General features: G+C 36.6%; 1 protein-coding gene across 7 annotated transcripts in view; it reads left to right on the forward strand.

Annotated features, from left to right (window-relative positions):
- wdfy3 (WD repeat and FYVE domain containing 3) overlaps positions 1 to 26,902 on the forward strand; it is a 335,886-nt gene that overhangs the window by 136,305 nt on the left and 172,679 nt on the right. For all 7 annotated transcript variants that reach the window (XM_039758522.1, XM_039758515.1, XM_039758516.1 and 4 more), the window contains exons 9-11: positions 2,448 to 2,915; positions 4,776 to 4,877; positions 21,731 to 21,924. In XM_039758522.1, the coding sequence (XP_039614456.1) occupies positions 2,448 to 2,915; positions 4,776 to 4,877; positions 21,731 to 21,924 (764 nt within the window). The remainder of the gene's footprint in view (positions 1 to 2,447; positions 2,916 to 4,775; positions 4,878 to 21,730; positions 21,925 to 26,902) is intronic.

A 26,902-nucleotide genomic window follows, 5' to 3' on the forward strand; every position in this document is an offset into this window, starting at 1 on the left:
TCCAAGAGACTATGTTTGTGGGGGATTGACAGTTAAGGCAGTTGGGGGAGTCACGTCATCATCTCCCCTTCCATTCACCTCATTTCGCTCTGAGCTGAGCTCCGCAGCTAACGCAGTAGTGATGGGAAGTTCGGATCATTTTACCGACTCGGACCTCTGAGTCTTGTTCAGCAAAATGAATAAATCTTTTTTCGAGTCAATTCGTTCAATTCTCTTTCCGGCTCAGACTGCATAGGTTAAGCTTATGGGGCTGTCACGTAATGATCGAATGACTTGAAAAACCCGAAGACTCGAAACAGGTGAATCAATTCCAATACAGAAACTATAGGAAGTTGTGCAAATGCGCATGCGCGACTGAATGAATCCCTCCCACGAGACGACTCGTTCTTCCCGACTCACATTAAAGATTCATTCAAAATGAACGAATCGTTCAAGAACGACCCATCACTATAATGCAGTGTTACGGAAGCGACTTTGTGACGCTGCCACCAAATACTCACAGAAAAATCCACAAGTTAATACACACGCTGTCTCTACAGTTTCTCCACACTGAATCCTCCAGGCACTACTTACAAAAGGTTACATTGACAATCGTGTTACGTTATTTTTAAAATGTTTCCTTTTCTTAGCACAAGCACAGCTGAGAAGCTTCGATGCATGTACTCCATAACGCGTTAAAAAATCATGCATTTAATCACACTTTGCAATACAAGCAAAGGGGAACTTCTGTCAATGCGTGATTTCCTGGTACACTGATTACATTGATCAGCGCTTCCCAATTCATTTTACCCTCGCACCCCCTTGGTTTGAGAAGTATGAAAAAATATGAGTTTTAAAAAAAAAACAGATCACCAGTTGAAGCTTTATGAATAATCGATTCACCATCAATAATTGTTTTGGTAAAGCCATACTCAGTGTAATCCTCCTTCCATTTTATCATTTTTCCACCACTAGCCATGATTAAATGAACGGTAAAAAAGTAAGAGCGAAGTGAGGGTGACTAATTCAGGCAGGCAGGCGACAGCTCAATAGCTCGAATTTGGATATAAGTAGGTTCTATTTAGTCGCCAAAAATATCTTTGTTAGGAATGGAAGTTGAATTTAGTCTTTAAATTTCTATGGCAAAGAAAAAGTTATGCAATGATGACTAAATTTAACTATATAAAGTCAAAACTTTTATATATAAAGTCATTCCCGAATATATAAAGTCAAACCTTGATTATATAAAGTCACTGTCGGAATAAATAAAGTCAAAACTTGAATATATAAAGTCAGCGTCGGTATATATAAAGTCAAAACTTGTTTCTGAATATATAAAGTCAAAACTGGAATATATAAAGTAAGCGCTGCAATATATAAAGTCAAAACTTCAATATATAAAGTCAGCGTCGGAATATACAAACTCAGCGCTGGAATATCCATCCATTTCCCAACCCGTTGAATCCAACCACAGGGTCACGGGAGGGTCTGCTGGAGCCAATCCCAGCCAACACTGGGCACAAGGCAGGAACCAATCCTGGGCAGGGCACATGCATCATTTTCAAAACATTAACCAAACAGTGTTTTTTTTACCATACTCTACCATACAGGGCTGATTGATGGATTGCTGCAGAGATGGTTGTCCTTCTGGAAGGTTCTCCTCTCTCCACAGAGGACCTCTGGAGCTCTGACAGAGTCACCATCGGGTTCTTGGTCACCTCCCTGACTAAGGCTCTTCTCCCCCGATTGCTCAGTTTAGATGGCCGGCCAGCTCTCGGCAGAGTCCTAGTGGTTTCGAACTTCTTCTACTTACAGATGATGGAGGCCACTGTGCTCATTGGGACCTTCAAAGCAGCAGAAATTTTTTTGTAACCTTCCCCAGATTTGTGCCTTAAGACAATCCTGTCTCGGAGGTCTACAGACAATTCCTATGACTTAATGCTTGGTTTGTGCTCTAACATGAGCTGTCAACTGTGGGACCTTATATAGACAGGTATGCCTTTCTAAATCATGTCCAATCAACTGAATTTACCACAGGTGGACTCCAATTAGGCTGCAGAAACATCTCAAGGATGATCAAGGGAAACAGGATGCACCTGAGCTCAATTTTGAGCTTCATGGCAAAGGCTGTGAATACTTACGTACACGTGATTTCTCAGTTTTTTTATTTTTAATAAATTTGCAAAACCTCAAGTAAACTTTTTTCACGTTGTCATTATGGGGTGTTGTGTGTAGAATTCTGAGGAAAAAAATGAATTTAATCCATTTTGGAATAAGGCTGTAACATAACAAAATGTGGAAAAAGTGATGCGCTGTGAATACTTTCTGGATGCACTGTATATCCATTACTAAAAACACTTTTTTCTTATGTTTTCTGCAAATGATTTCTTGTGCTTCAGTCAGGCAGTCAATCAATCGGGGCATGTAGTTTTATATATTAAATATGTTTCATCTGTTTTTTTCCCCAGGGCACACAGTGAGGAACATCCAGGCTTTTTCAGTTCTTCAAAATGCCTTTCTAAAAGCAAAAACCAGCCGACTCACTCAGTTTATCTTAGATGCCATTTCAAACATCTACCTGGCAGATAATGCCAACTACTTCATCTTGGAATCCCAACACACTTTATCACAATTTGCAGAAAAAATTTCAAAGCTGGCGGAAGCACAGACAAAATATTTTGAACTCTTAGAGTTTGTGGTGTTTAGCCTGAACTATATTCCTTGTAAAGAGCTTTTTAGTGTGAGTGTTCTTCTGAAATCAAGTACCTCTTACCAGTGCAGCATCACCGCAATGCGGACTCTGTTAAAATTCACACGTCATGACCCAATCTTCAGAGATGTATTTAGGGAAGTGGGATTAATGGAGGTTATGGTCAATCTTCTACACAAGTATGCTGCACTTTTGAAGGACCCCACTCAAGGCCCAAATGAACAAGGTATGCTTCATTTATACTTGACCCAAATGAGGAACTGTTTTATAATTTTACTTTTAGTGTTGGGTGTAAAAGCTTCAGTTATTACAGCATGGAAGCAACCTTGTGTAAAACACAGTATAGGTGTTAAAAAGCTGTTAATTGAAAAGATCACCGCTTTTGTTTACTAACATTAGACTATTCATTATGTAACATACTAAAAGTAAAAAAAAAAAATCAACATTTTTAATAAGCTAAATGAAAACTTGAAGAAAAAACAAGTTTTTACTGGTTAGCAACTTTGAGCACTAATTATCAGTTTATTAAGATGTCTACTGGTGCCTTGTCCAGAGCTGTATCCTGCCTTACACCTAATGCTACTAGGATAGGCCTTAACTCCTTGCGACCCTGAAATCAATTAAATGGGTCTGGATAACTGACAGTAAATGTTTATGAACAGCCTGCTAGTGTTTGAATGTATATACAAGGGTTTTACTCAATTTACACAAACATGTTTAAAAAAAACTGAGTTTTTATTGGTAACCAAGGGGCAAAACACTATAAATAAAATGGATAATGATAATGATGATAATAAGTATGTCCTAAAATAATGACCTTTGCTTGATTTGTTTTAGCCATCTGTGTTTAACTGGATTTAATTAAGTTATATATTGTCTTTACCTTAGCTACCATTATATAAATCTGAATTTTTAATTTCAGATTTTAGCTAAGAATAAAATGAAGTTTTAATAATTTTGCAATTAAGAACATCTGTTTTTGTCATCTTCAGTGTCAAGGTTCTTGAATATACCTTGTTATATATCAGTAAGGTTTTAGATTATTTACATTGACCCAACTAATTAACACTAGAAATACCAGAGCCTGCGAAAAAACTCGTAAATCCGTCCCACCTTAAATCGCTTTTAAAACCGTTCTCACCTCTCCGCCGGCGTCTTTTGTTAATCTAAATGTGCTGATAAAAGAAAAGCTGCAAGTAGCTGGCTAATCCAACCCATGGGCACGTCTATGTGAAAACAGCAGTGTCAGATGCGGGGGTGGGGTGTATTTGGGCTCGTGAACGTGGCCGAGATAATAAAACTGACTAAAAAAAAAAACAAAGCTAACCTTTACAAGTATCATTAATTACACCAGCTGTTACAGACTGAAATCAAATGTATGTTTTTATTCTAAAATAGTAAGACTAAGAGCAATTTACTTCTCAAAACGGAGGGGTGCAGGATCGAACTCGTAACCTTTTGATTCCCAGTCGGCAGCTGATTCTATTGTACCACGGAGGCAGTCATAATAAACAGGTGTTAATGTCGCATGTTAAGGCGGCTTTTTGTTTCTGCAGTTGCTGTATATTTTTGAATAAAAGCGCAATTGTTGTGTTAGATTTGTACCTTTTGTGAAAGTATTTCTTTGATATTTGGATTTCAGGCTTCATGCATTATATAGTTTATGCCTACATTTTGTCATCTACTACTAGAATATAAAAATCGTTTCTGTTTTAACAATGTGTTTACACAGATTACAGTAGAAACGGAACAGACATGAAATGCGTGTGTTCCAAACAACAATCTTATTATTTCCACTCTAAAACTCTACTTTACTCCCAGAAAATCAATCAAGGCATGAGCTGGGAGAAGTTTGTGCACGTTCTAAGTCGGTGGGGGGATGGAATAGCCGGCTGCTTGCAGCTTTTCTTTTATCAGCACATTTAGATGAACAAAAGACGCTGGTGGAGAGGTGAGAACGGTTTTAAGAAGCGATTTAAGGTGGGACGGATTTACGATTTTTTTCATAGGCTCTGGTAATACTAGTGTTAAATGTATGATGTTAATGATATGTTTTAAGGCATAATATGAGTTTTCGAATTCGCAGGTGATTCAAAGAATAACTGCATAATGGATGACCAAAAGCAGTTAGCATTGCTTGTAATGGAGACTTTAACAGTTCTTCTCCAAGGATCCAATACAAATGCAGGTAAGAAAAATGATTGTTGTACATTTACAATGATTTCTCATCCACAAGAAATTTAATTTGAATTTTGAGTGTCAAAAAAGTGTCTGAAAATGAATTACATTTTATGATTTTATATACTGTAGCGCACAGGTGTAAGACAGGTTAAAACGTATGTATTTACTATGTTAAAATATAGTGGCCAAAATTTGTTTGCAGACTACCAAAGAATCTCTCACATGAACAAAAGTATATCATTTGGTGTAATCTTCTAAGGTACACTCTTCCAATAAAATGTTAAACTCTTTCTTCACCTTCTGCATAAAATAAATTTTAACCAGCAGTTTTTAATATTAGTTGTACAGTGGGATATTTGCTGGTGCTGATGCCTCACATGTCTAAAAACCTGTTTTCAAACCTCACCCAAAGTCATTGTTGGTGTGAGTTTACCTTATCTAGATGTGCTGATGTAGGTGTTTTCTCTTGTCCTACAGTTTTCCTTCCAAATTTCAAAGACATGCAGTTTAAATGAATTGCTGACTTTAAATTAAACCTTTATGGGTTTATGCATAATTGTAACCTGTTTTAGACAAGTGTTATGCCCAGGATTTGATCCTGCCTTGCTTGTGACATACCTGGAAAGGTTCTGACATTAGTGACTTAGAATCTGCTAAGCAGATATAGAAAATTTGCAAAATACACTTTTTATATTGTTGATCAATTGCTTACCTACTATAAATTTTTATCATGGTAACTGGGAAACACATGCACCAGTGGTCTTCAAAGAAAGATGGTTCATGTGGTTCCCTTTCTCCCAATTTTTGCAGAGGTGGCAGAATTCAGTCTGTCCATGTTTGTTGTGCCTGCATTGTATATCCTACAGTTGAGACGTGTCTGATGTTGTGTGCAATGAGCTTACCTCTCAGTAGATGTCGCTGCTTTTATCATTTCTGTCAGGAATGTCTTGCATTCATGCTGCCATTTGCAGTGAGAACGACCTGGAGCCTGATTATGTTTTTGTAAACTTTACATTTTTGTGTGATAGATGGACAACCCTTAGCATTTTATATAAAGATAAATTCTAAAATAGCATCTATTGATGCTGTGTAGAATAGCATTGTTGTTGCAGTAGTTAACACTGCTGAATTGAAGCTACAGAAGGTTTGGTTTGAATCCCGGCTCATTTGTGAGAGTTTTCATGTTCTCTCCATGCCTATATGAATTTTTCTGTGGGTGCTCCAGGTTCTGTCATAATTCCAAAGACATGAGAGTTAGGCTAGTTTATGACTCTAAATGGCAAAACAAAATTTCATAAAATATCCAGAATAGTTCCCTGGATGCAAAATGAAAACAGAAATAGTGTTCTTTATTAATCAAAAACTAGAACATGTAGTACAAAATCACAGGCAGCTAATCAACAAAATTACTGCTCCTGAAAGCTTAGCCGTGCATCACTAAATTAACATACTTTAATCTGTGAACTCAGCAGGTATTAGCACTGCTCCCTAATGAATCTAGTGTCCTAAGGTTCAAATCCTGTGGGAAGTCATTGTCTGTGTGGAGTCTACACATCCTCACTGTGTCTTTACAGGTTATACTCCCACATCTCCAAACATAGGCTGATTCATAATTTTAGATTGTCTGAGCATTAGTGAAGACATGTGTAAGTGGGCCCTGTGATCAACTGACACAATATCCATGGCTATTTTCTGCTCTTATACAAATTCTATTGGGATGAGCAATGTTTCCTTTAGAAAAACTTAATTTTTGCAGTTATGTTCAGTGTCTGGACATTTTCTTTCTTTGCTGGTATGTACTTCATCTACTGACACATTGAACAAGTACGTATTTAATTATTACAACTCATTGTTAAAGCTTAGCGGAAAGTATTAAGAACATGAAGCCCACCCTGGAAAACTTGATACCAAAGTGCAAATCTTTACTGTACTGTACTGTACTGATTACAGTATTAAAACGTTTACTCTGCTGCAGCAGAATCTTTTCTCTTAGAAATTCAGCCTCGTCTAGTACTCATGAAGCATAAATAGGTAACTAGTGTGTAGTTCAAAAGATCTTTTCACATTACTAAATTTTGCAGTAGCTCAAATTCACTTTTGGTAGGCTACTTAAATATATACAGAAATATGTATAAGGATATTGCCAGTGGGTGGCAGAGTGCTAACTCACAGCTATTAAAATTAGATTAAGAGGAGAATGCTCCCCACTGGTTAAGGTCATCAGTACAGTCTGTCCGAGGTCTGTACTTAGACTGTTACTTTTTTATCTAGGGATATTCATTTTGATACAGTTAACAAACTTGTAACATTTCCAAAAACACCACAAATGGAGGCATCGTAAATGCAGATGAGGCAGTTGAAACAGTTTAAAGCTCCAGGCCAATCTTCCAAACCAGACAGACTTGGAAAGTACAGTCTAATGGAGTCAAGTTGTCAAGTGCTGTAAAGTACATGTTGGCAAATCAACTTTAATTGTAAATGCAACAAGGGTAATGCCGATCTGTTAGGAGCAACGAGTCAAAATAATGTGTTGGTTGACATGACTTTCTTAAAATGTAAGGTGGTGTGCAAAAGAAATCAAAAAGGCAAATAACCGCTTCAATTAAAGAATGTTAAAGTCAGAATCTTCTGCATTAGGCCTTGTTCACACGGGCGTTAAAATCGAGCGTTTTTTTTGCGTTCGTAGCATCCAGTGAGCGGATCAAGCGGCGAGTGTTTTCTACGTAGGAGTCAATGAGAGTGTTCACACGGGCTTTGGTGACGTGCGTTTGTCCGGCAGCGCGTTTATGCAGCATCAAAAAAACGTTGCATGCAGCTTTTTCTTGGCGTTCAATACCCAACCAACGCAAGGAAACCGCTTCTAATTCGTTTTCTGCGCGTTTATTTTACGCTTCGGAGGACCAGATATATATAAGTTTACATGTTGTATATGAAAAAATATTAATATTTTTATGTTTTCATATACAACATATATATTTTCATATTGCTTATTTTATTTTATTGTCTCGTGTAATTTGTAAACCATGAACCTATTAATTTATGTTCTAATATAATATTTGATACGATTATGTAGGGGGCAATCCATGGCGGGGGGGGATGGGGAATGGCATTTCAGTGCATAACACCGGTGTAAGCGCACACTCGACTGCTGTTTCCTTACCTCAAAGTGACAAGTAGTCTCTCTTGGGCTAACACCAAGTCGCATATTGGTTGATCGGCGTGCAATGTGGCATTGCACCAGCTGCAGCAGACAATCAAAAGTGGAAACCGATATCCGACAGTAGTTAAAAACTTGCGCTGAAATTTTAGCATTTCTTCATAAAGCACAAAAACTTCCTTTAACCCAGTGTTTCTCAAATAGTGGGGCGTGCCCCTGTGGCTCCGTCAAGGAGGTCGCGTTTGACCTCGGGGAACATGCTTTTTTATTTTTCTTTTAAATTTTTTTTTAATTTAGAATGCACTTTAAATCTTTTCTGTTACATTTAATAAAGCTATTCTTTGTTGTAAATTGGTCCATATTTCTTTCTTTTTTATTCTCTTATCGTTAATAAGGATACAGTGTTATGCAGAGGTGTACTTATAACAATTTTATAAACAAATGATACTATTTATAGTCGCTCGGGGGACGCGAGATGTTTTCTTCTTCTTCTTCCTAGGGGGGGCATGACAGAAAATAATTGAGAAGCACTGCTTTAACCCGACGTTGTGCAGTCAGAGGATGAACCCAGTAGCGGCGGCGATTTTTTCTCTCCCTACGTCGCGTATTACGAGTATTTTTAAAACAAGAAGATTAATATCTAACATAGCAAAATGGTCCATATTGAAAGGAGGCACCTCAAATAAAATGACAAGGGCTTTCATATCCAGTTCCGACACTGCCTCCACAGGTTAACACACAAACTACAATTTGGGCTGCAGGCTGGCGTTAGACAGAGACAAACAAGCGCCGGTGTAGAAGTCAATCGATCGCCACCACAAAATGCAACATAAACGTCTAGGACGTTCAGAGCAAGTTTGTTTATCCAAAAACTTAACGCCCGTGTGAACAAGGCCTTAGTGAGACTGCATCTGTAGGACATGCTATAAAATCTATACTAATAAAAGGCAAAGCCCTCACTCACTCACTCACTCACTCACTGACTCATCACTAATTCTCCAACTTCCCGTGTGGGTGGAAGGCTGAAATTTGGCAGGTTCATTCCTTACAGCTTCCTTACAAAAGTTGGGCAGGTTTTATATCGAAATTCTACGTAATGGTCATAACTGGAAGCTGTTTTCTCCATTTACTGTAATGGAGATGAGCTTGAATGCCGTGGGGGCGGAGTTTCGTGTGACATCATCACGCCTCCCACGTAATCACGCAGTACATAGAAAACCAGGAAGACCTCCAAAAAGCGCTGAAGAAAACATGCATTATATAATTGAGAAGGCAGCGAAACAATAAGAAGCGAAGCGAGTGACATATACAACCATATTCATGAGTTCTGCTACTTCGGAAACAAAGCACGATGTAAACCTACACTTTAAATTAAGTTCATAGACAGGCTGCGCTGGCGTTTGTAATTTAGTGCCTGCCCATATAAGGCCGTCCGTCAGCGGCAATCCAATAGCAAACTCCACTAAATATTCACGGGTGAAGGACTGTGCTTATGGAGAGGAAGATGAGATGGTCAGGGTGGTGTTTGACACAAACTCAGCGAAACTGCGAGAGAAAGTTTTAAGTGCCAGGACTAAGGTAACATTAAATACAGCCATGGACATAGCACGAGATGGCACCAGCACAGCTGGGAACCTTGATGCATGTACACCGAGCGGCTCACGTGAACTGGCGCAGTGCACAGATAAAAGCAACAGTTCCAAAGCGCTGAACAAAACCGAATTACACAATTGAAAAGGCAGCAAAAATATGAAGCGTCTGATACATACAAGCATATTCATAAATCCAGCTACTGCGGAAACAAAGCACACGTTGGAAAAAGTCAATGTCCCGCTAAAGGAAGACAGTGTAAAAAACCCGTGCATGCAGTGTGTCAGGTCTCAGATAAAGAAGAAGACGAGCTGTTTATTGATGCAGTAAGAAACGAATCGATGAATGAAACCTGTCATCTTTACAACGATTGACAAACACGGAATGTAACTTGAACACAACACATCCTACAAATACGAACCTGATTGAAAGAAATAATGATAATCAAATCCTTGATGACAGCAACACTCAGTAACACTCACAAAACAAATACTGTATATTGACAGTCATGTTACGTTATTTTTAAAATGTTCCCTTTTCTTTTCTAGCTTTTTTAACACACTACGTCTCGCTGCGATACGCGGGTATATATATATGTATATATATATCCCGATCTACATACTCGAATAATGGATACTTTATTAGCCATCAATGATTGTTTTGGTAAAGCCATACTCAGTGTATTCATTAGATGAGCGGTAAAAAGTAAGAGCGAGGGAGGATGACTTATTGAGGCATGCAGGCTGTAGTGCGTCAACTCTATCTGAATTGCGATCACATTTGAAAAAATATATCTTTTCAAGTTCTATTTAGTCCATATGTGTCAAACTCAAGGGCAGGGCCACATCCGCCCGCGTGTAATTATATCCGCCCGAGATCATTTTATATACTGTATTATTGTTATTAATGGCCCGGTATATGAAGCGCTGGTAACACAATAAACTACAGATCCCATAATGCAGCGCTTCAGCTGCCTTGCCAACACTTACGCGTTAATCAAGTCTAGCTTATGATGCTGCAAGTTATTGCGAAGCTAGCTCACACGATGCTGAAGAGAAAAGTTGATTCTGAAAATAGAGCCTTTAAAACCGATGGGAGGCTGAGTATATGTTTACTGAACCCGTGTGTCTCATTTGTGGAGCTAATGTGGCTGTAATTACAGAATTTAATCTAAGACGGCACTATGAGACAAAACATCAGGGTAACCTGAATGCAATGCAGAAGATACAGAAAGCAGAATAATTAAATAAGAATCTGACACTTCAGCGGACGTTTTACCCGTGCACAATCACAAAGTGATTTCAAGTGAAGCTGCTTTTATGGGAGACACAAATGCACCAGTGCACCTTGCCCCACTTTCCCTGTTGCCAAGTAATGTTAAACCAAGTCGTCACTACGGTGTTCCCAAATCGCACTTTGCTGATAAACTGAGCGCACTGAGTTTGCACGGCGCTTTGGTGACTTTGAAGAACAAAAAGTCCGTCTACATGCGGCTCGAACCTTGTGCATGTTTGGTAGCACATATCTGTGTGAGAAGCTCTTCTCAGTGATAAAGACTAACAAAACAGCACACAGGAGTCGCCTCACTGATGAGCACCTGCAATCCATCCTGAGAATCTCCACAACACAGAACCTCACACCAAACAGAAACGAACCTGTTGCCAAAAAGATGCCAGGCGTCCAGCTCTAAAATGACATATGAGCAAAGACAACTGAATGATTTGATTTGTTATTGCTGAAAGGAACACATTTTATTTATATTTCCAGGTTTTGTTATGCAGCATGTTCATATTTGAATTTGTATAATTTTGACAGGATATATTTTTATGGAGAGCAAAATCTTTTGGGATATTTAAAATCTAAGTTTATTTTTTATATAAAATTACATAAGAGTAAAGAAATTTGAATGTTTGTTCTTTTAACGTTTACTTTATTTCTAACTTGTATAATTTAGACAGGATATATTTTTATGGAGAGCAAAATATTATAAGTTGTTTAAGGTTTGAGTTGATTTATTCAGAATAATATTCCTGTCTGTTTTACCATTCCTACCAAAGATATTTCTGTCGACTAAATAAAAATTCCTTCTATTTAAAATTTAAATAGAACTTGAACAAATACGATAGTTCATAATATCCACGCAGACTTGCACGTAAGAGCGGGAGTCATCCGTTTTAACAAGCAGCGTATTGCACTGATACGAAATAGCTGTGTGTGTATATATGTAGATATGTATGTATATATATGTTTATATATGTGTGTGTATGTATGTATGTGTGTATGTATATGTATGTATGTATGTATGCATATGTATATATATATATATATATATATATATATATATATATATATATATATATATATATATATGTACGTGGACAAAATTGTTGGTACCCTTCAGTCAATGAAAGAAAAACTCACAGTGGTCACAGAAATAACTTTAATCTGACAAAAGTAATAATAAATAAACATTCTATGAAATTTAACCAATGAAAGTCAGACATTGATTTTCAACCATGCTTCAACAGAATTATTAAAAAAAATAAACTCATGAAACAGGCCTGGACAAAAATGATGGTACCCCTAACTTAATATTTTGTTGCACAACCTTTTGAGGCAATCACTGCAATCAAACGATTCCTGTAACTGTCAATGAGATTTCTGCACTTCTCAGCAGGTATTTTGGCCCACTCCTCATGAGCAAACTGCTCCAGTTGTCTCAGGTTTGAAGGGTGCCTTTTCCAGACGACATGTTTCAGCTCTTTCCAAAGATGCTCAATAGGATTGAGGTCAGCGCTCATAGAAGGCCACTTTAGAATAGTCCAATGTTTTCCTCTTAGCCATTCTTGGGTGTTTTTAGCTGTGTGTTTTGGGTCATTGTCCTGTTGCAAGACCCATGACCTGCGTCTGAGACCAAGCTTTCTGACACTGGCCAGCACATTTCTCTCTAGAATCCCTTGATAGTCTTGAGATTTCATTGTACCCTGCACAGATTCAAGACACCCTGTGCCACATGCAGCAAAGCAGCCCCAGAACATAACAGAGCCTCCTCCATGTTTCACAGAAGGGACAGTGTTCTTTTCTTGATATGCTTCATTTTTCCGTCTGTGAACATAGAGCTGATGTGCCTTGGCAAAAAGTTCAATTTTGTCTCATCTGTCCATAGGACATTCTCCCAGAATCTTTGTGGCTTGTCCACATGTAGTTTGGCAAATTCCAGTCTGGCTTTTTATGATTTGTTTTCAACAATGGTGTCCTCCTTGGTCGTCTCCCATGAAGTCCACTTTGGCTCAAACAACGACGGATGGTGCGATCTGACACTGATGTTCCTTGAGCTTGAAGTTCACCTTGGATCTCTTTAGAAGTTTTTCTGGGCTCTTTTGTTACCATTCGTATTATCCGTCTCTTTGATTTGTCATCAATTTTCCTCCTGTGGCCATGTCCAGGGAGGTTGGCTACAGTCCCATGGATCTTAAATTTCTGAATAATATGTGCAACTGTAGTCACAGGAACATCAAGCTGCTTCGAGATGGTCTTATAGCCTTTACCTTTGACATGCTTGTCTGTAATTTTCTTTCTAATCTCCTGAGACAACTCTTTCCTTCGCTTCCTCTGGTCCATGTTGAGTGTGGTACACACCATGTCACCAAACAACACAGTGACTACCTGGAGCCCTATATATAGGTCCACTGACTGATTACAAGATTGTAGACACCTGTGATGCTAATTAGTGGACACACCTTGGATTAAAATGTCCCTTTGGTCACATTATTTTCAGTCTTTTCTAGGGGTACCATCATTTTTGTCCAGGCCTGTTTCATGAGTTTATTTTTTTAAATAATTCTGTTGAAGCATGGTTGAAAATCAATGTCTGACTTTTATTAGTTAAATTTCATAGAATTTTTATTTATTATTACTTTTGTCAGATTAAAGTTATTTCTATGACCATTGTGAGTTTTTCTTTCATTGACTGAAGGGTACCAACAATTTTGTCCGCGTGTGTATATATATATATATATATATATATATATATATATATATATATATATATATATATATATATATATATGATAACAACACTCATCACTCACAACAGTGACAAAATAATTACATTGACAATCATGTTACGTTATTTTCAAAATGTTTCCTTTTCTTTTCATTGCTTCTTTAACACACTACTTCTCCGCTGCGAAGCGCGGGTATTTTGCTAGTAACTTTATAACTCTAGAAGCTGTGCTGGGGAGAGCAATTAAATATATGCTGAGAACAAAGTGTATGTCCTGTTCAGAGATGCTAGGTGAATTAATTATTTAGTCTTGAGCAGAAAACGTTATGTTAGAGCGTAATCCAATTCTTCAGAATTTTTAAAGGCATTGATAAACTAATCTATCAAAATTCCTTCAATGAAATACCAAACAACATTCTCAAGGACATTAGTTGAAATTAATGAGAGAAATTATAAGCTAGGAATCCTGCACATAAAGGATCATGGAGATCTAAAACAAGTTACAGAGCAGAAAACTTGATCATTTTTTAAAGTACTAGAGGGCTCCACCTCCTGCTCGCTTTGCTTGGCCATCCCCGGGCTTGTTTTACCGGATATACAATTTAAAGAGAGAGTTATTTTCATGGGAATTGTTACATATGTATTATTTTCACTTTTACTTTAAAACTTTTGTAAAAACAATACTTGTCCTTTATTTCCAGCCCCAGGCGTGGTTAAATCTCTTTCTCGCAGGATGTATAACGCTGCTCGCGTTGTGAAGGGGGAGCGGCTGAATGCACGCTAAGGAGATGCCGTCGGATCATGTTATTTTGCTGCTGCTGCTGGCAAGCTCCGTGTTCTACTTGTCATGGTGCGCGTCGATCATTTAAAAGCCTGTACAGCAGCTATCCTTTTGCCACTTCACGTCTCTGCCGCTGGTGTTGTGAAAGGAGGGGGGTGGGCTAAGCGCACGCTAAGGATAAGCGGACAGATCATCTGCTGGCTTGCTCCTGCTGCTCCTGGCGATCTGCGGGTTCTACTTCTCACTTATCATTGGTTTAAGAGCTGTGAGCACATGAAGCGTGTCTGCCAAAAGCATTCCAACAATTGCTTGGTTAGATGACCGTGAACTTGTTTTAAATATTGTCTCACTGCCTTGTCTCGTGTGATGTTAAAATGTCTCTCGCTAGATGTTGAAATTGTCTTCCTAGAAGATCATGTCTTGTCTCCCTATTGATATTGGGATACCTTAGCAAAGTGCCAATCAAATGGATTCATGGACTGAATGATCTTTTCTTCTTTTGTCTTATATATATATATATATATATATATATATATATATAAATATATAAATATATAAATATATAAATATGAATATATAAATATATATATGAATATATAAATATATAAATATATATATATATATATATATATATATATATATATATATATATATTTCTGTGAAGGACTACCATACCAGTACATCTGAACTGTTCAGGTGTACCAGCCACTTTTCTGCAGAGTAACATGTGTGTCTGTGAAATTGCAAATGACATACAAATAGATTGTCATACTAACAGACAGAAATGGTGTTATGCAAACACACATAATAAAAGGAGTGGTTAAATTCTTTTAAAAATACCTTTTAATTTAGAAAATAAGCTGTCTGGTCTCTTCTAATGTGTAATTTGTTTCCAAGTAAAATCCATTTTTCTATAGGTTTTCTTTGCTGGTTGTAACTTCTTTGAGTAACTGATGAAATATGGATAAAAATGAGCTAAAGACTACTTTGGAGTTGTTGTATTTTACAGCACCAATGAGGTAGGTCACAGCTACAGGTGTAGATTCTTATTTAACCATTATAAAAGTTATAAAAGAACATTCAAATTTGAAAAAAGATGTGTCCTGTATTGGTTCTATGAAAATCTGGCCACCCATTCTTTATAAACTAAGAAAACAATGTTAGCATTACTGAGCTTACATAATGTAGTAATTCGTACTTATTGTCAGTCTACTTCAGCAGTTTTTCCTGCACTGTGCCATGCTTCTCTCACCTGACCAGAGTTCTTGGTGCTTCCAGTTCTGTATTGGGCTTTACAGAAACAGTTTAAATGCATCACCTCCCAATTGACTATGAAATGGTTAAGCAGGTGTTAAAAATGAAGGAATGAAGTGCTACAGAAGAGGCATTCATTGTCACTGTGTACGTCCCTTTAACTAATTAATTACATTTGTATAGCACTTTTCTAACCTACTTAAAGTGATAAACTGTGTTGTGGCCAGGTTGTTTGACAGAAATGCACACTGTGGTGTTGATGTTGGTATTTTTGTATTTTTTGAGAAGATACCTTGGATTTTGGTGTCTTAAGGTTTTTTTAAATAGTATTAGTATAATGTAATTTTTTATTGAAAAATTTTAGTCTGTAGAATAGGAATATAAATACAGTGAACCCTCATTTATCACGGTTAATCTGTTCCAGACTCTACCGTGATAAATGAATTTCCGCGAAGTAGGATTCTTAATTTATAAATCGAATACTTTTGCAGTTAGAGTATAGAAAACCTGTTTACAACCTTCTAAATGCGTTTTTTAATATTATTAGAGCCCTCTAGACATGAAATAACACCCTTTAGTCACCATTACACTCGTATTACCCAATACATTAGACAAAATAAGAGAAAATAAGACATATTAGACGTTACAAATATCATATTATTACTAGGCTCACCCGACTTTTAAGGCAACCGACTTTTATCCTCAATTTGTATGCGCTCCATGTGTATATCAGGCATGTAAGTGTAGGGAATGAGAACATCAAAGTGCCCATTCATAACATCTCCCGAAAACCTAAGTTTTTTTATCCCCTCGAGTGCCTGTCCAAAGTCGTACAATGTCAGCCCAAATCTGTACCGCTAAAGACGGTGTTTCATGCACTAAATAAGCTATAGATGAGAATAAGCAAGCACCATCTCCCCTGATATTTACTATGCGGTGAGGCATTTGTACTCTATCAACATTAATTATTTCCAGAGACATAATTTTGTCTATTTTTCCAGTGCATCGCACACAAAAGCAAGGGAACGATGAGAGCACCAGAACTCTGCTCACATCACGTCGCTTCGTAACACAAGCCTCAAGTAGTAAGTATGTGATAAGCGGAATACCGCTACGCTTTGCACTCACGGGACGGAAGGACAATCCCAACCACTTTTATATAGTAGATTATTGTACTGTACATTTAATTACACACACACACACAGTTCTTACACACAACCACTAATCTATGAAGGCACCACCTCAGTAGGAGAGTCTTCAGGTAGTGCAGTATCTTCAGCAGGTGCGTCGTTAACTTCTTCTGCTGAAGGAGTATTAGGAGTAGGCAGTGGGTGTCTGGGTGCGCGGCTGAAGAACATCTTGATAGGCAGTAGCTGGCGCTGTCTTTTCATATGCGTGAGGAGGCTTTTATAGGGTTTTGCCATCTTTGATCATATCCAAGAGTTTCACCTTCTCCTGGATAGTAAGCAGCTTCCTCCGGCACTTAGTTTTATTGTCAGAAGGCTTAAAAAAAGCAGCACGTTTAGGAGCCATCGTGGGGCTTAGATAAAAGTTCTCAGAAAGCGCATGTGTAGTGACATAAGCGTGTATGAGAAAAAATCGAGATAGAGTGAAGCCGCGAAAGTCGAAGCGTGATATAGCGAGGGATCACTGTATACTACATCCACTTTTGTAGCATTGCTTCTAGTGTGTTCATTAGAGAAACAGAAAATTTGACTTTTTTAAATCAAATAGGTTTTCTTTTCTTAACATAAATGTGTTGAATCTTCAGTTGCAGCGTTGCACACTGAGAGAGACTGTGGCTCCCCACAACCCTGAATTGGTTTTAGCAGGTTTAAAAATGTTATATTGTCTTGATTGTTTTGCACAGGTTTTGTGGTATTGTTGTTATATAATACTATTACAAAGTAAACTGTCCACTCTGCTGGTATGCATTATTATAACTCATCACATTCTGGGCCACCTAAAGCACTTATTTTTTTGGCAGATGCCTTGTTGATAGTCTGAATCAATATACTGATTGTTCATAAGAAGTATGACCCAGAATGTAACTTTATTAATCAACACTCTATTATGTCATGCTATTATAGAATTATACAGTAGTAATATTTTGTATTTTCAGTCTCCAAACTGTTTTTTTTTCTGAAAGAGAAATATACTAGCACCTACCAAAACTATAAAGAACTGGTCCTTCTGCATGTAGACGCATACAGCTCCTTAGACATTCCTGCTATAGGTTGGTTGTATTAACTCCCTCTTTTGTTTGAATCTTTATAATGGACCTGTTGAGGTCATAAGACAGATGACACTCCTTCACTTTAGCTGGCACACCCTGTATATTATGAAAAACCTGAAGTAAAAACTTGAAGCTGCTAATCCAAAAGCAACAGTGATTGAAAAAAGAAGTCTTAATGGCAGACTGAGCAGTATGCAAATGTGCTCGATCTGGCTTCTCTGTGACCTTTTAGAATTGCCATGTAATTGAGATTTAATTTAATTAGCTGACACATTACTATGTGCTGTCAGATTTATTAAAAAAATAAAGGAGTAGAAACGTGCAACTCCCGCCTGTTTATGTCAACATTGAGGGGATTAAATGTGGCTTTCAGCAGACAGTAAGCCTTCCTAAGAACTCTTTCTCCTAGAAAATTTCTAATAAGGTGATTACTTTAAGATTGCCTGAGTCCATTGATGCTAGAGTAAAGAAAATGTCTCTTTTCAGGGGAAATTTAGCTAAAGATAAATAGAGCAAAAGTATTCCTGTGCTTTTTGTCTTAAGCACCTTCCAAAAATGAATTATTTTTTTTATGCAGTCAAAATCAAAGAATGAAATAGTACTTTTTCCCCAATTATATATTTTAGATGTAAATTTGAACAGTCCACCAATATTTTATTTTTAGCTACACTTACACTAGAGATTCTGTGTAATTAACTTTTAATTATTACTGTTAGTTTATCCAGGCACTCAAGCATTTCAAAGGTAAGAATGCTCGAACTTTAAGGTATATGGGAGACTGTAATTTTGCTACACATTTTCTGCTTTTTTAAAAAAGCTAAAAATCCACATTTTAATTTTTCTTTTTTCACAAAGCAAGATTTGTGATAAACATTTATGTGTCTTTTTTCTGAGTCAGAGATCAGGCCTGAATGGCATTCCAGTCCATCACAGTGCAGGCTCACACCAGACAAATTTGGATTTGCTGGTTAAACCTAGCATGCTAGACATTGGGATATGGGGGCAAAATGGATTATTTTGTAGCCATATGGGAATGTTCAGATTTCTCATAGGCAGTCGCCTAGCTGGAATTTGAATCCATGTTGTTGGAACTATGTATCAGCAATGTTACCCATCCCTGTGCCATCTTTGCAGCCAACCAAAAAACTTAATTCCATGCTAGTTTTATTTCAACAGTATATTGACAAAGATAACAGGGAAAAAGAAAATGTTGGTGAACTAATTAATGTAAGATGCGAGTAGAATTTCAATTCAGTTCAAATCCGCTCAAATCAAATTTATGTATAGACTCAGAGTGCTGTAATACGTTCACAGTTAAAATATAATTACAAACTGTACAAATTAGAAATTTCATATAGTGCATTCATATTAAGATACAGATTAGTTTAGACATAAAGTTAAAACAAAGTGATTTCAAACTGGTGAATAAAAAGGGATCACAACAGTGTATATCAATTAATATTATCATTCACCCATGGCCAGAAGACAGCAGAGAAGGGAAAAAGTCCATTCAACAGCATTCTTGGAGAAAAAGGAGGACCATAGCCAGTAATAAAACAAAGTAAAAAGACAAAAAAACAATCATAGTTCTAGAGAACATTTTACAGTGTAATAATTATATGTCTTTGTTAAAATGAGATGCCGCATGCACAACTAATCAGCAGCTCCATTCAGGGTATACTAAACAAAAGTAGTGAGTTTTCATCCTGGATTTAAAAGCTGAGACTAAAGAAGGATATTTTATTTAAAAATTATTCCACAGTTTTGGGGCCTTGTAGCTAAAAGCTCTGCCTTTCACATTTATTGTATTAATCCTTGATTTTTTTTTAGTGTACTGGCATCCTGAGATCTTAATGTGTGTTCTGGTTGATATGTACTGTAAAGTTCAGCTAGGTAAGTAGGGCCTAGGCAATTTTAAGTTTTGTATATCAGAAGGCAGATATTGAGATCAGCCCTAAGTTTAACTAGAAGCCACCTAAAAAGGTGAGTTGTTTGGTTGTACTTTATAGTTCTACTAATGATTCTTGTACCAGCATATGGAAATGACTTTGAGTTGCATATAGAATGCTTTGAACAGCCTGTGAATAACATATTACAGTCATCTCTTGTGCTAGATATAAATGCATGAATTCATTTCTTGGTATCCTTCCGATTTAGAAACTGTCTTAATTTTCTGATACTTTTAAGATGGGAAAGACGTGTTTTAGAAGGTGTTGTGATGCCTGTTTGATAAAAACATATTGGTGTCAAAAATAACACCTACGTAGTATGCCGATTTCAGAAAACTAATGTTTAGACCTGATAAGTTAGAATTTCATTAGAATTTTCCTGCTGTGAAATCATGAAGATTTTAATCAGTTTTGTGTCAGCTCCTTGACTGCAAATGAATGTTAACGTGAAAATAAAATTTATTCACTGTAAGTAAAACTTGCCATGCCACCTGCATTAGAGCTTTTACTTATGGCACTAATTTGTACTTTTGGAGGTTGGAGAAATGTTCATATAGTCTGGGTATCCTGACATTACTCACCTTGGACTACAAAGGAAAAACTCAGAAAACATTTTTGGCACTAAACTGTGCCTTGAAATGGGAAAAAAATGGCTCCAGTAGTAATGTATTCAGTGTGTTTTACATTGAATATTGTGCTACTTTCCCAGTCTCTCAAAGTAAAAACAACGGCAAACCCAACAAGTTGAACACTTTTTTTTTTTTTTAAAAAGTGTGAGCTATCAAATTTTAACATTCTTAAAGTTAAACGTAGGTACAAATAGGTTGTAATTTAAACTTAAAGTGTTTAGTACATTTAAATGAAAGTATTTTCTCACAAATCAGAGTTGAATGTGCCAGTTTGTGTGTTTCTGTATACATCAAATATTCCTCACTTAATTAAGGGAACAAAAAATTCCCATCTAAAGTAGGTATTTGTTGTCTACAGTAAATTGATTGTCTCTGGATAGCACAGTTGCGTAGTGCTTAGCGTGGTGGTCTCTCAACTGCAGGAGACTGCTTGACTCTTGCCCCAGTCATTGGCTTAGTGCAGTTTGCATACCGTACATTCTCTGCATAGGGTTTTTCCTCCATGAACTCTGGTTTTGTTAACTCCACTTTTTGGTGAGTTTAGGTGTGTGAATTAGCATGCCCTACAAAAGGCAGTCATACTATCCTTGATTGGTTCCTTTGTTGTGCTAAAGTTTGTTAAGACAGACTTGATTTACTCTGACCCGGAAATTAATAGAGGATTGACCGTCTTATTTGTATTTACCTTCATTTTAATTTTTGTCTTATAACACATTACTAGAGTGTCTGCCCCTTCACCCGCTTTTTTGACAGTCAACTACCTCTATTATTTTACAATCAGTTTGTGATACTAAAATGCATATATCTACATCTTACATATTCTATTTAGCATGATTGAAGTCTTGAAAATTACACTCCTTGTGTAATATTTATGTTGTTGCTAAATATATATTTTAAATAATGTTACTCCAAATGTGTGCATGATGGTCTGCATGAAGTAATTTTAGCTTACATCTTTTACTAGTAAGAGCAAAATGTTTTCTGTGTGAATTTTGAATTTTTTTCCCTTGTTTCAGTGGGTTTTCTCCCCAGTTCAGATATTCTTGTAGGATGAGTTGTATGGTGACCCTATATTTGTGCCATACAAGTTTTAGTGCCCAGTGCAGGTTTATGTTACCATTCACTAATAAGCCTGTCCTGTTCTAATTATCTAAATCTGAATGATCCAATTTATACAAAAGACATTTATCAACCTGTTAATGCATACTGTTCACTTCTTAACTTGTTTATATTTCTAAAATATAATTTTCCTTTTTAGCTGTCTTTCGTGAATTTGGAGGTGCCAGGTGTGTACACAACATTGTGAAATACCCACAATGTAGAGAACAGGCCTTGATGATTATCCAGCAGCTGGTTTTGTCACCTAGTGGAGATGATGACATGGGGACCTTATTAGGACTGATGCACTCTGCCCCACCTACAGAACTGCAGCTCAAAACAGACATCCTGAGAGTAAGTTTTATGAATATTCTTATATAATAGAGACAAAGGTAAGGATGCTAATGAGTGCAAAATAAATAATTATCCTCAAAGGATTTCTACAATGTTACAAAATAGCAAATAGGGCATTGGACCTGGAAATTAAGACTTTTCATGGAATTGATGGCAAGTACTTTGAACATGGAACTGTGAATCAGCAGTGCTAACCTGTGTACTACAGTATTGATTTTGATTATTTTAAACACAGACGTAATAAGTTAGAAAAGTACTGTATACCTCAGTACTGTTATTATTTTATATAATTTTTTTTTGTTAACTTCAGAGCAATATTATATTGCAGTGATCCTTGCCTGCTCACTGCCTGTTTATACTTTATACATTTTCCTTAGGTCTGCATTGATGTTTGTTGGCTACTCCTTTTACATCCCAAACACACACATATTAAGGTTAATTTTAAACTCATAGTTGGTTCGCTGTAAATAAGTGTGGGTGTATGCATGAATTGGTTGATTCATACTGGGATAGAGTATGGCCTTCTGCAACACTGAAGTTAGATTTTTGGAAAAAAAGTGGCTGCTTTTGTTCCAGTGACGGTAATTATACTGTTGTTAGTCAACGTATGGAGCACTTTTGCCACTGTCAGATTCTCCTACAGTACTCCAAGAAGTGCATTTTATTATGTTATCAGATTATCCATGGCATGCGCCTAACACAAAAGGCACCAACTAACTTCTTAGTTTCTTTTCTTAATGAGGGATAGGAAAAAATGTCAAAACCAGCTATGCAACTGTTACCTTTAGCTTTTTATCTGTATCACTGTTCATATTGTAGACCACATATTCCATCCATGGGACATCTAAAGGCATGCTACCTTGCTGACTCTGAATGTTTTTATTTTTTCCACCCCTTTACTTCAACCTAGTTTATCCTACTTAATCCACCAATAGAGGATTTAACAAAGCATTCTTTATATCCTTAAGGGACCCCAGCTAGGTAAAGAATAATCACTTGTACTACTCTTCAATGCTTCAGGCTTTTACTTAAAAATCATGTCTATTAACATCCAATAGTAGCAAATAAAAACAATATATAGAATTCTAAACACTGTGAGTGGGTTCATACAGACTTCGTTCAGTTCCAGATGACACTACCAAGCCAACTTCTTTACTTTAGGTGCAAATTATTTTCCCTTAATTGAAAAACAAAAAATAAAGATTTCTTGCCAGAGCACAAGAGTGCTTTGGAAAACGTCCAGCATTTAAGCAGCAGATAGAAAATTTCTAATTTTGCAACCAAAAGTGTCCGAAAAGCTACTGTAAGCTGCATTTCTGCAGCTAAGCATCAACTGAATTAAACTAAAAACCAAGAGAACTCGTTTTGAAAAAAGTCTAAAAGGCAATCATGCTTTCTTTCTTCTAGCTAGGCAGCTCCATTTTTACAATTTCTGAAAACACAGCATTTCTACTAGTTCCTTATTACACAAGACAAGGTAATTCCCATGGGAATCAAAAGCTTTACTTTCTAACTTAGTAAAATACTCTGAATCCTGCTTTGCACTTAAACTTTCCCAAACTGCACTGCCCTACTGTTCAGCATGACCAGACTTTCAGGCTCTGGCCAGTAATCTGAAACTGTTAGTTGTAAAGGTTAAGGCATGTCTCTTACAAAGCACCACAAGTAACGAGAAGTAATAATTTTTTCCAGCTGCTATTGGAGACTGAAACAAATCCTTTGGCTAGGATAACAATTGAACATGGTTTCATAGTACATGTTCTTCAGCACTATTCAAAATTCACAGACTGAACTCAGCATAACTAATAAGAGAGTTCTTAGTACACTATAAATGTCTGTAGTTTGTGTTCTGCTACATTTGGTTTTCCACAGGATGGAAACTGGCAGGCATAGGCAAGCAAAAAAGATCTGAAGAGGAATTGCTAGTCAGAACAAATAAAGCAGGGGTCAATACTGGGAATACAAACTGATCATGTGCCCAAATTAAAACTGCTATTCAAAAAGTCATAAACTTTTGTTCCTTCTACCTCTGATCAGATATGTACATCATTTAGGAGGTGTTTGTTTTAGCCCCTTCCTTTGTTTTACTTAATTTATTTTCTGTTACTGTTGCATTAAAATGCCTTATATTTTTAGATAAATCAATATTTATTTAAAAAGGAATATTCACTGCCTAGCACAAAATACAGATTAGGGATGGGAAGGATTAACAAATAGATGAAGAAATAATGGAATGTAAAAGTACTAAGTACTAAGGACTAAAGTTGTATTCAACAGCCTATGTACCGTACCATTTAGCAGAAGAGGGAAAAATGTCAAGTTTATAAATTAATTCTCATCTGCTCTACTGCCAAAACAGCTAAAAGTTTTGAAAAATCAACACACTACCATCTTAGTCATAACCATTTTTGATTTAAAATTACAGGTTTATCTGTTTTAATTTCTCTGAATACATTTTCAGAAATTGCACTTTGAGTGTAGCTGTCTATGGGATCCTTCTAATTTATATTCAAGAGCTGCATTGCTAAGTAGACTAACTAAACAGTTTTCCTGTATTTGCTAAACATGCATTTTTCTTACTAAATATTTAACATTGTTATCTTTACTATTCTGACAGATATCTTGTGGGATAAAGCACCTGTCTGTCAATAAAAGTAAAGTTTAATTGTCAGCATTAGTGGAATCAAAGCTCTGTGTGAACTGGGCAGGAATGACTTGTAATGTAAACATTGACTTTCTGCCTTATATAGAATAAGTTGCACAGCACACATGACACTTCAGATTTTCCACTAAATTTGGCTTTGGGTGTGACTCTACGGTGAAGCCTTAATCTTTCTTAATTTTTTTCTTTCTTAACATTTTTTGGAAATCACATTAAAATGTCTCAAGCTTGTCCATAGGAATGTACTATATAAAACAAACTGAATTGAATACAACAATCTAAAGGGGAAAAAAAATTCAACAGCTGGTAGTGCTGCCATACACCTACAGTACTAGGGATGCACCAGATTTTCATGTACTTAAAGTGTTCTGCCAAATATAGTGGAAAATCGTGTTTGGCTGAATAAGTAAAATTACTTAATTTTTTGGCTTGTATGTGATGCTGTTTTTATTTCATCCTTCTAGATTGGTTATGGATGACACTTTGAATCATGCCTCCTGTTTTATAGGGATCATACGATGTGTCACACCACATTGCATTATGAGACATGGATACCATGGGATGGTTGTACTGGTTTGTTTACAGCATGTAATTTCAGTAGTAGTGACATGCCGCAAAAATAGGCACTTCCATGTAAATTACACTTTATTGATGCAGATGGAAATCACTCATTGGAAAAAATGCAGTACAGTGCAAATGATTAAATACTATTTAATAGAAACTAAACACATTGGATCAAATAAAGTAAACAAACTGCACAGATAGGCAGGGGTGGCTTAATGCCTATGTCTACGTTGACCTTTACAGATCTAGGAATGTGTGTGTGTGTGTGTTTCATTTCTTTCTCATCATTATCAGCATATGCTCTGGTTTGTTGTCAGCTACTTTCACGTGTTTAATTTCATGAGGGTGAGTAGGTGTTTGTATGTGTGCGTGCCCACTTGTGTATGCCCCTGTGTGTATTTTACATGTGTAATGAAATTAAATAAATTATGTATCTCAAAAACTTGTCATGCAGAAATTTTGCAAATCAGTAAGCCTCTTTCCATGACTAAACAGAGCAGACTATAAAACATTACATTAAACAATTTTTAAAGCAGTTATCATTGGATATATGTCAGACAGTTTTTGAAGGATATGGTGTTAAGTAGCAAACTGGACCAAAAACATAGACCAGGAGCTTATTACAAGGCACACATGATGCAACTTGTTTGAAGAAGATACTGTAAGTCCATTTTTTCTGAAATTTTCATTTTATATAGGTCTCTACATTCAAAGCAGATATCTCTGAAACCACTTATTCTGAAAAATTCTATCTATGTTGGGACACTACACAAAAATAACAGTTAATTTTAAGACATGGAAATCAATTTTGGTTTTCCACACACACACATACAAACATGCTAAAATCAACTTTTCTAGACATTTTGAATGTTGTAGACTAAAAATTTGAACTTACCTTGATAAAAAATTTTTGACCCCATTCAACAAACTTTTTTTACATGGCAGTAAAACCTCAATGCTTTTATAAAAGCAAAGCAAATAGACAAAGGAAGGAAAAAGGGGAAGGGATTATACCAGGATAAACAGAATTGGGATGCAAAGAAACGCTGTGTGAACAGGTTGAACTTAATAAATGATCGGGATCAATTGGACTCATGCTGTGTTGTAGTTTTCAAGTTCCTAGTCGGAATTTTCAACTGCAGTGACCCCACAATTTGGACTTCCTGCTTAGAAACTTGCCGCTGTTCTATCATGTCCAAATTTGACTTCACATTATCACATATCCCGTGAACCTTAGTAAAAACTATAATATACTGTTTATTATTATTAGTACTTCTGTCTGTTAGTATCCGTTAAATCAGTTATACACACAATTCTGTCCAACCTCTATCTGTGAACATTTGCTACTTGTTTGGATGCCCAAAACACTACCAAATGCATTGCTCAGTAGTTGTCTGTATTCTGAAAGAACAAGCACAACAAAGTTTTTTCTGGGGGCGTCCATATTGGTTTTTTGCCAAATGTTTTACTGGAATGCATTTAGCTTGGGTGTAATGTCATTCCCAACTCTGACATCTGACTTCTGAGATGTATGGAATGCTGCATTAGTGCATACTTTATGTACAAGTTACGCATTATTAGAAACACATTACCAATTGGTTAATGGCTCGGTATAAGATCATGATATTTACAAGCCAGCAAACAAGGCCACAGTCATTTCAACCAAGTAATTTGACCAAGCTTTTGGCACTTTTCACCTACCTGTTTATGACAGTTTAAGCATTCTCAGCATGAAGAGATAGTGTACATTGG

This window comes from Polypterus senegalus, chromosome 7, assembly GCF_016835505.1.
Source record: "Polypterus senegalus isolate Bchr_013 chromosome 7, ASM1683550v1, whole genome shotgun sequence".
NCBI lineage: Eukaryota > Metazoa > Chordata > Cladistia > Polypteriformes > Polypteridae > Polypterus > Polypterus senegalus.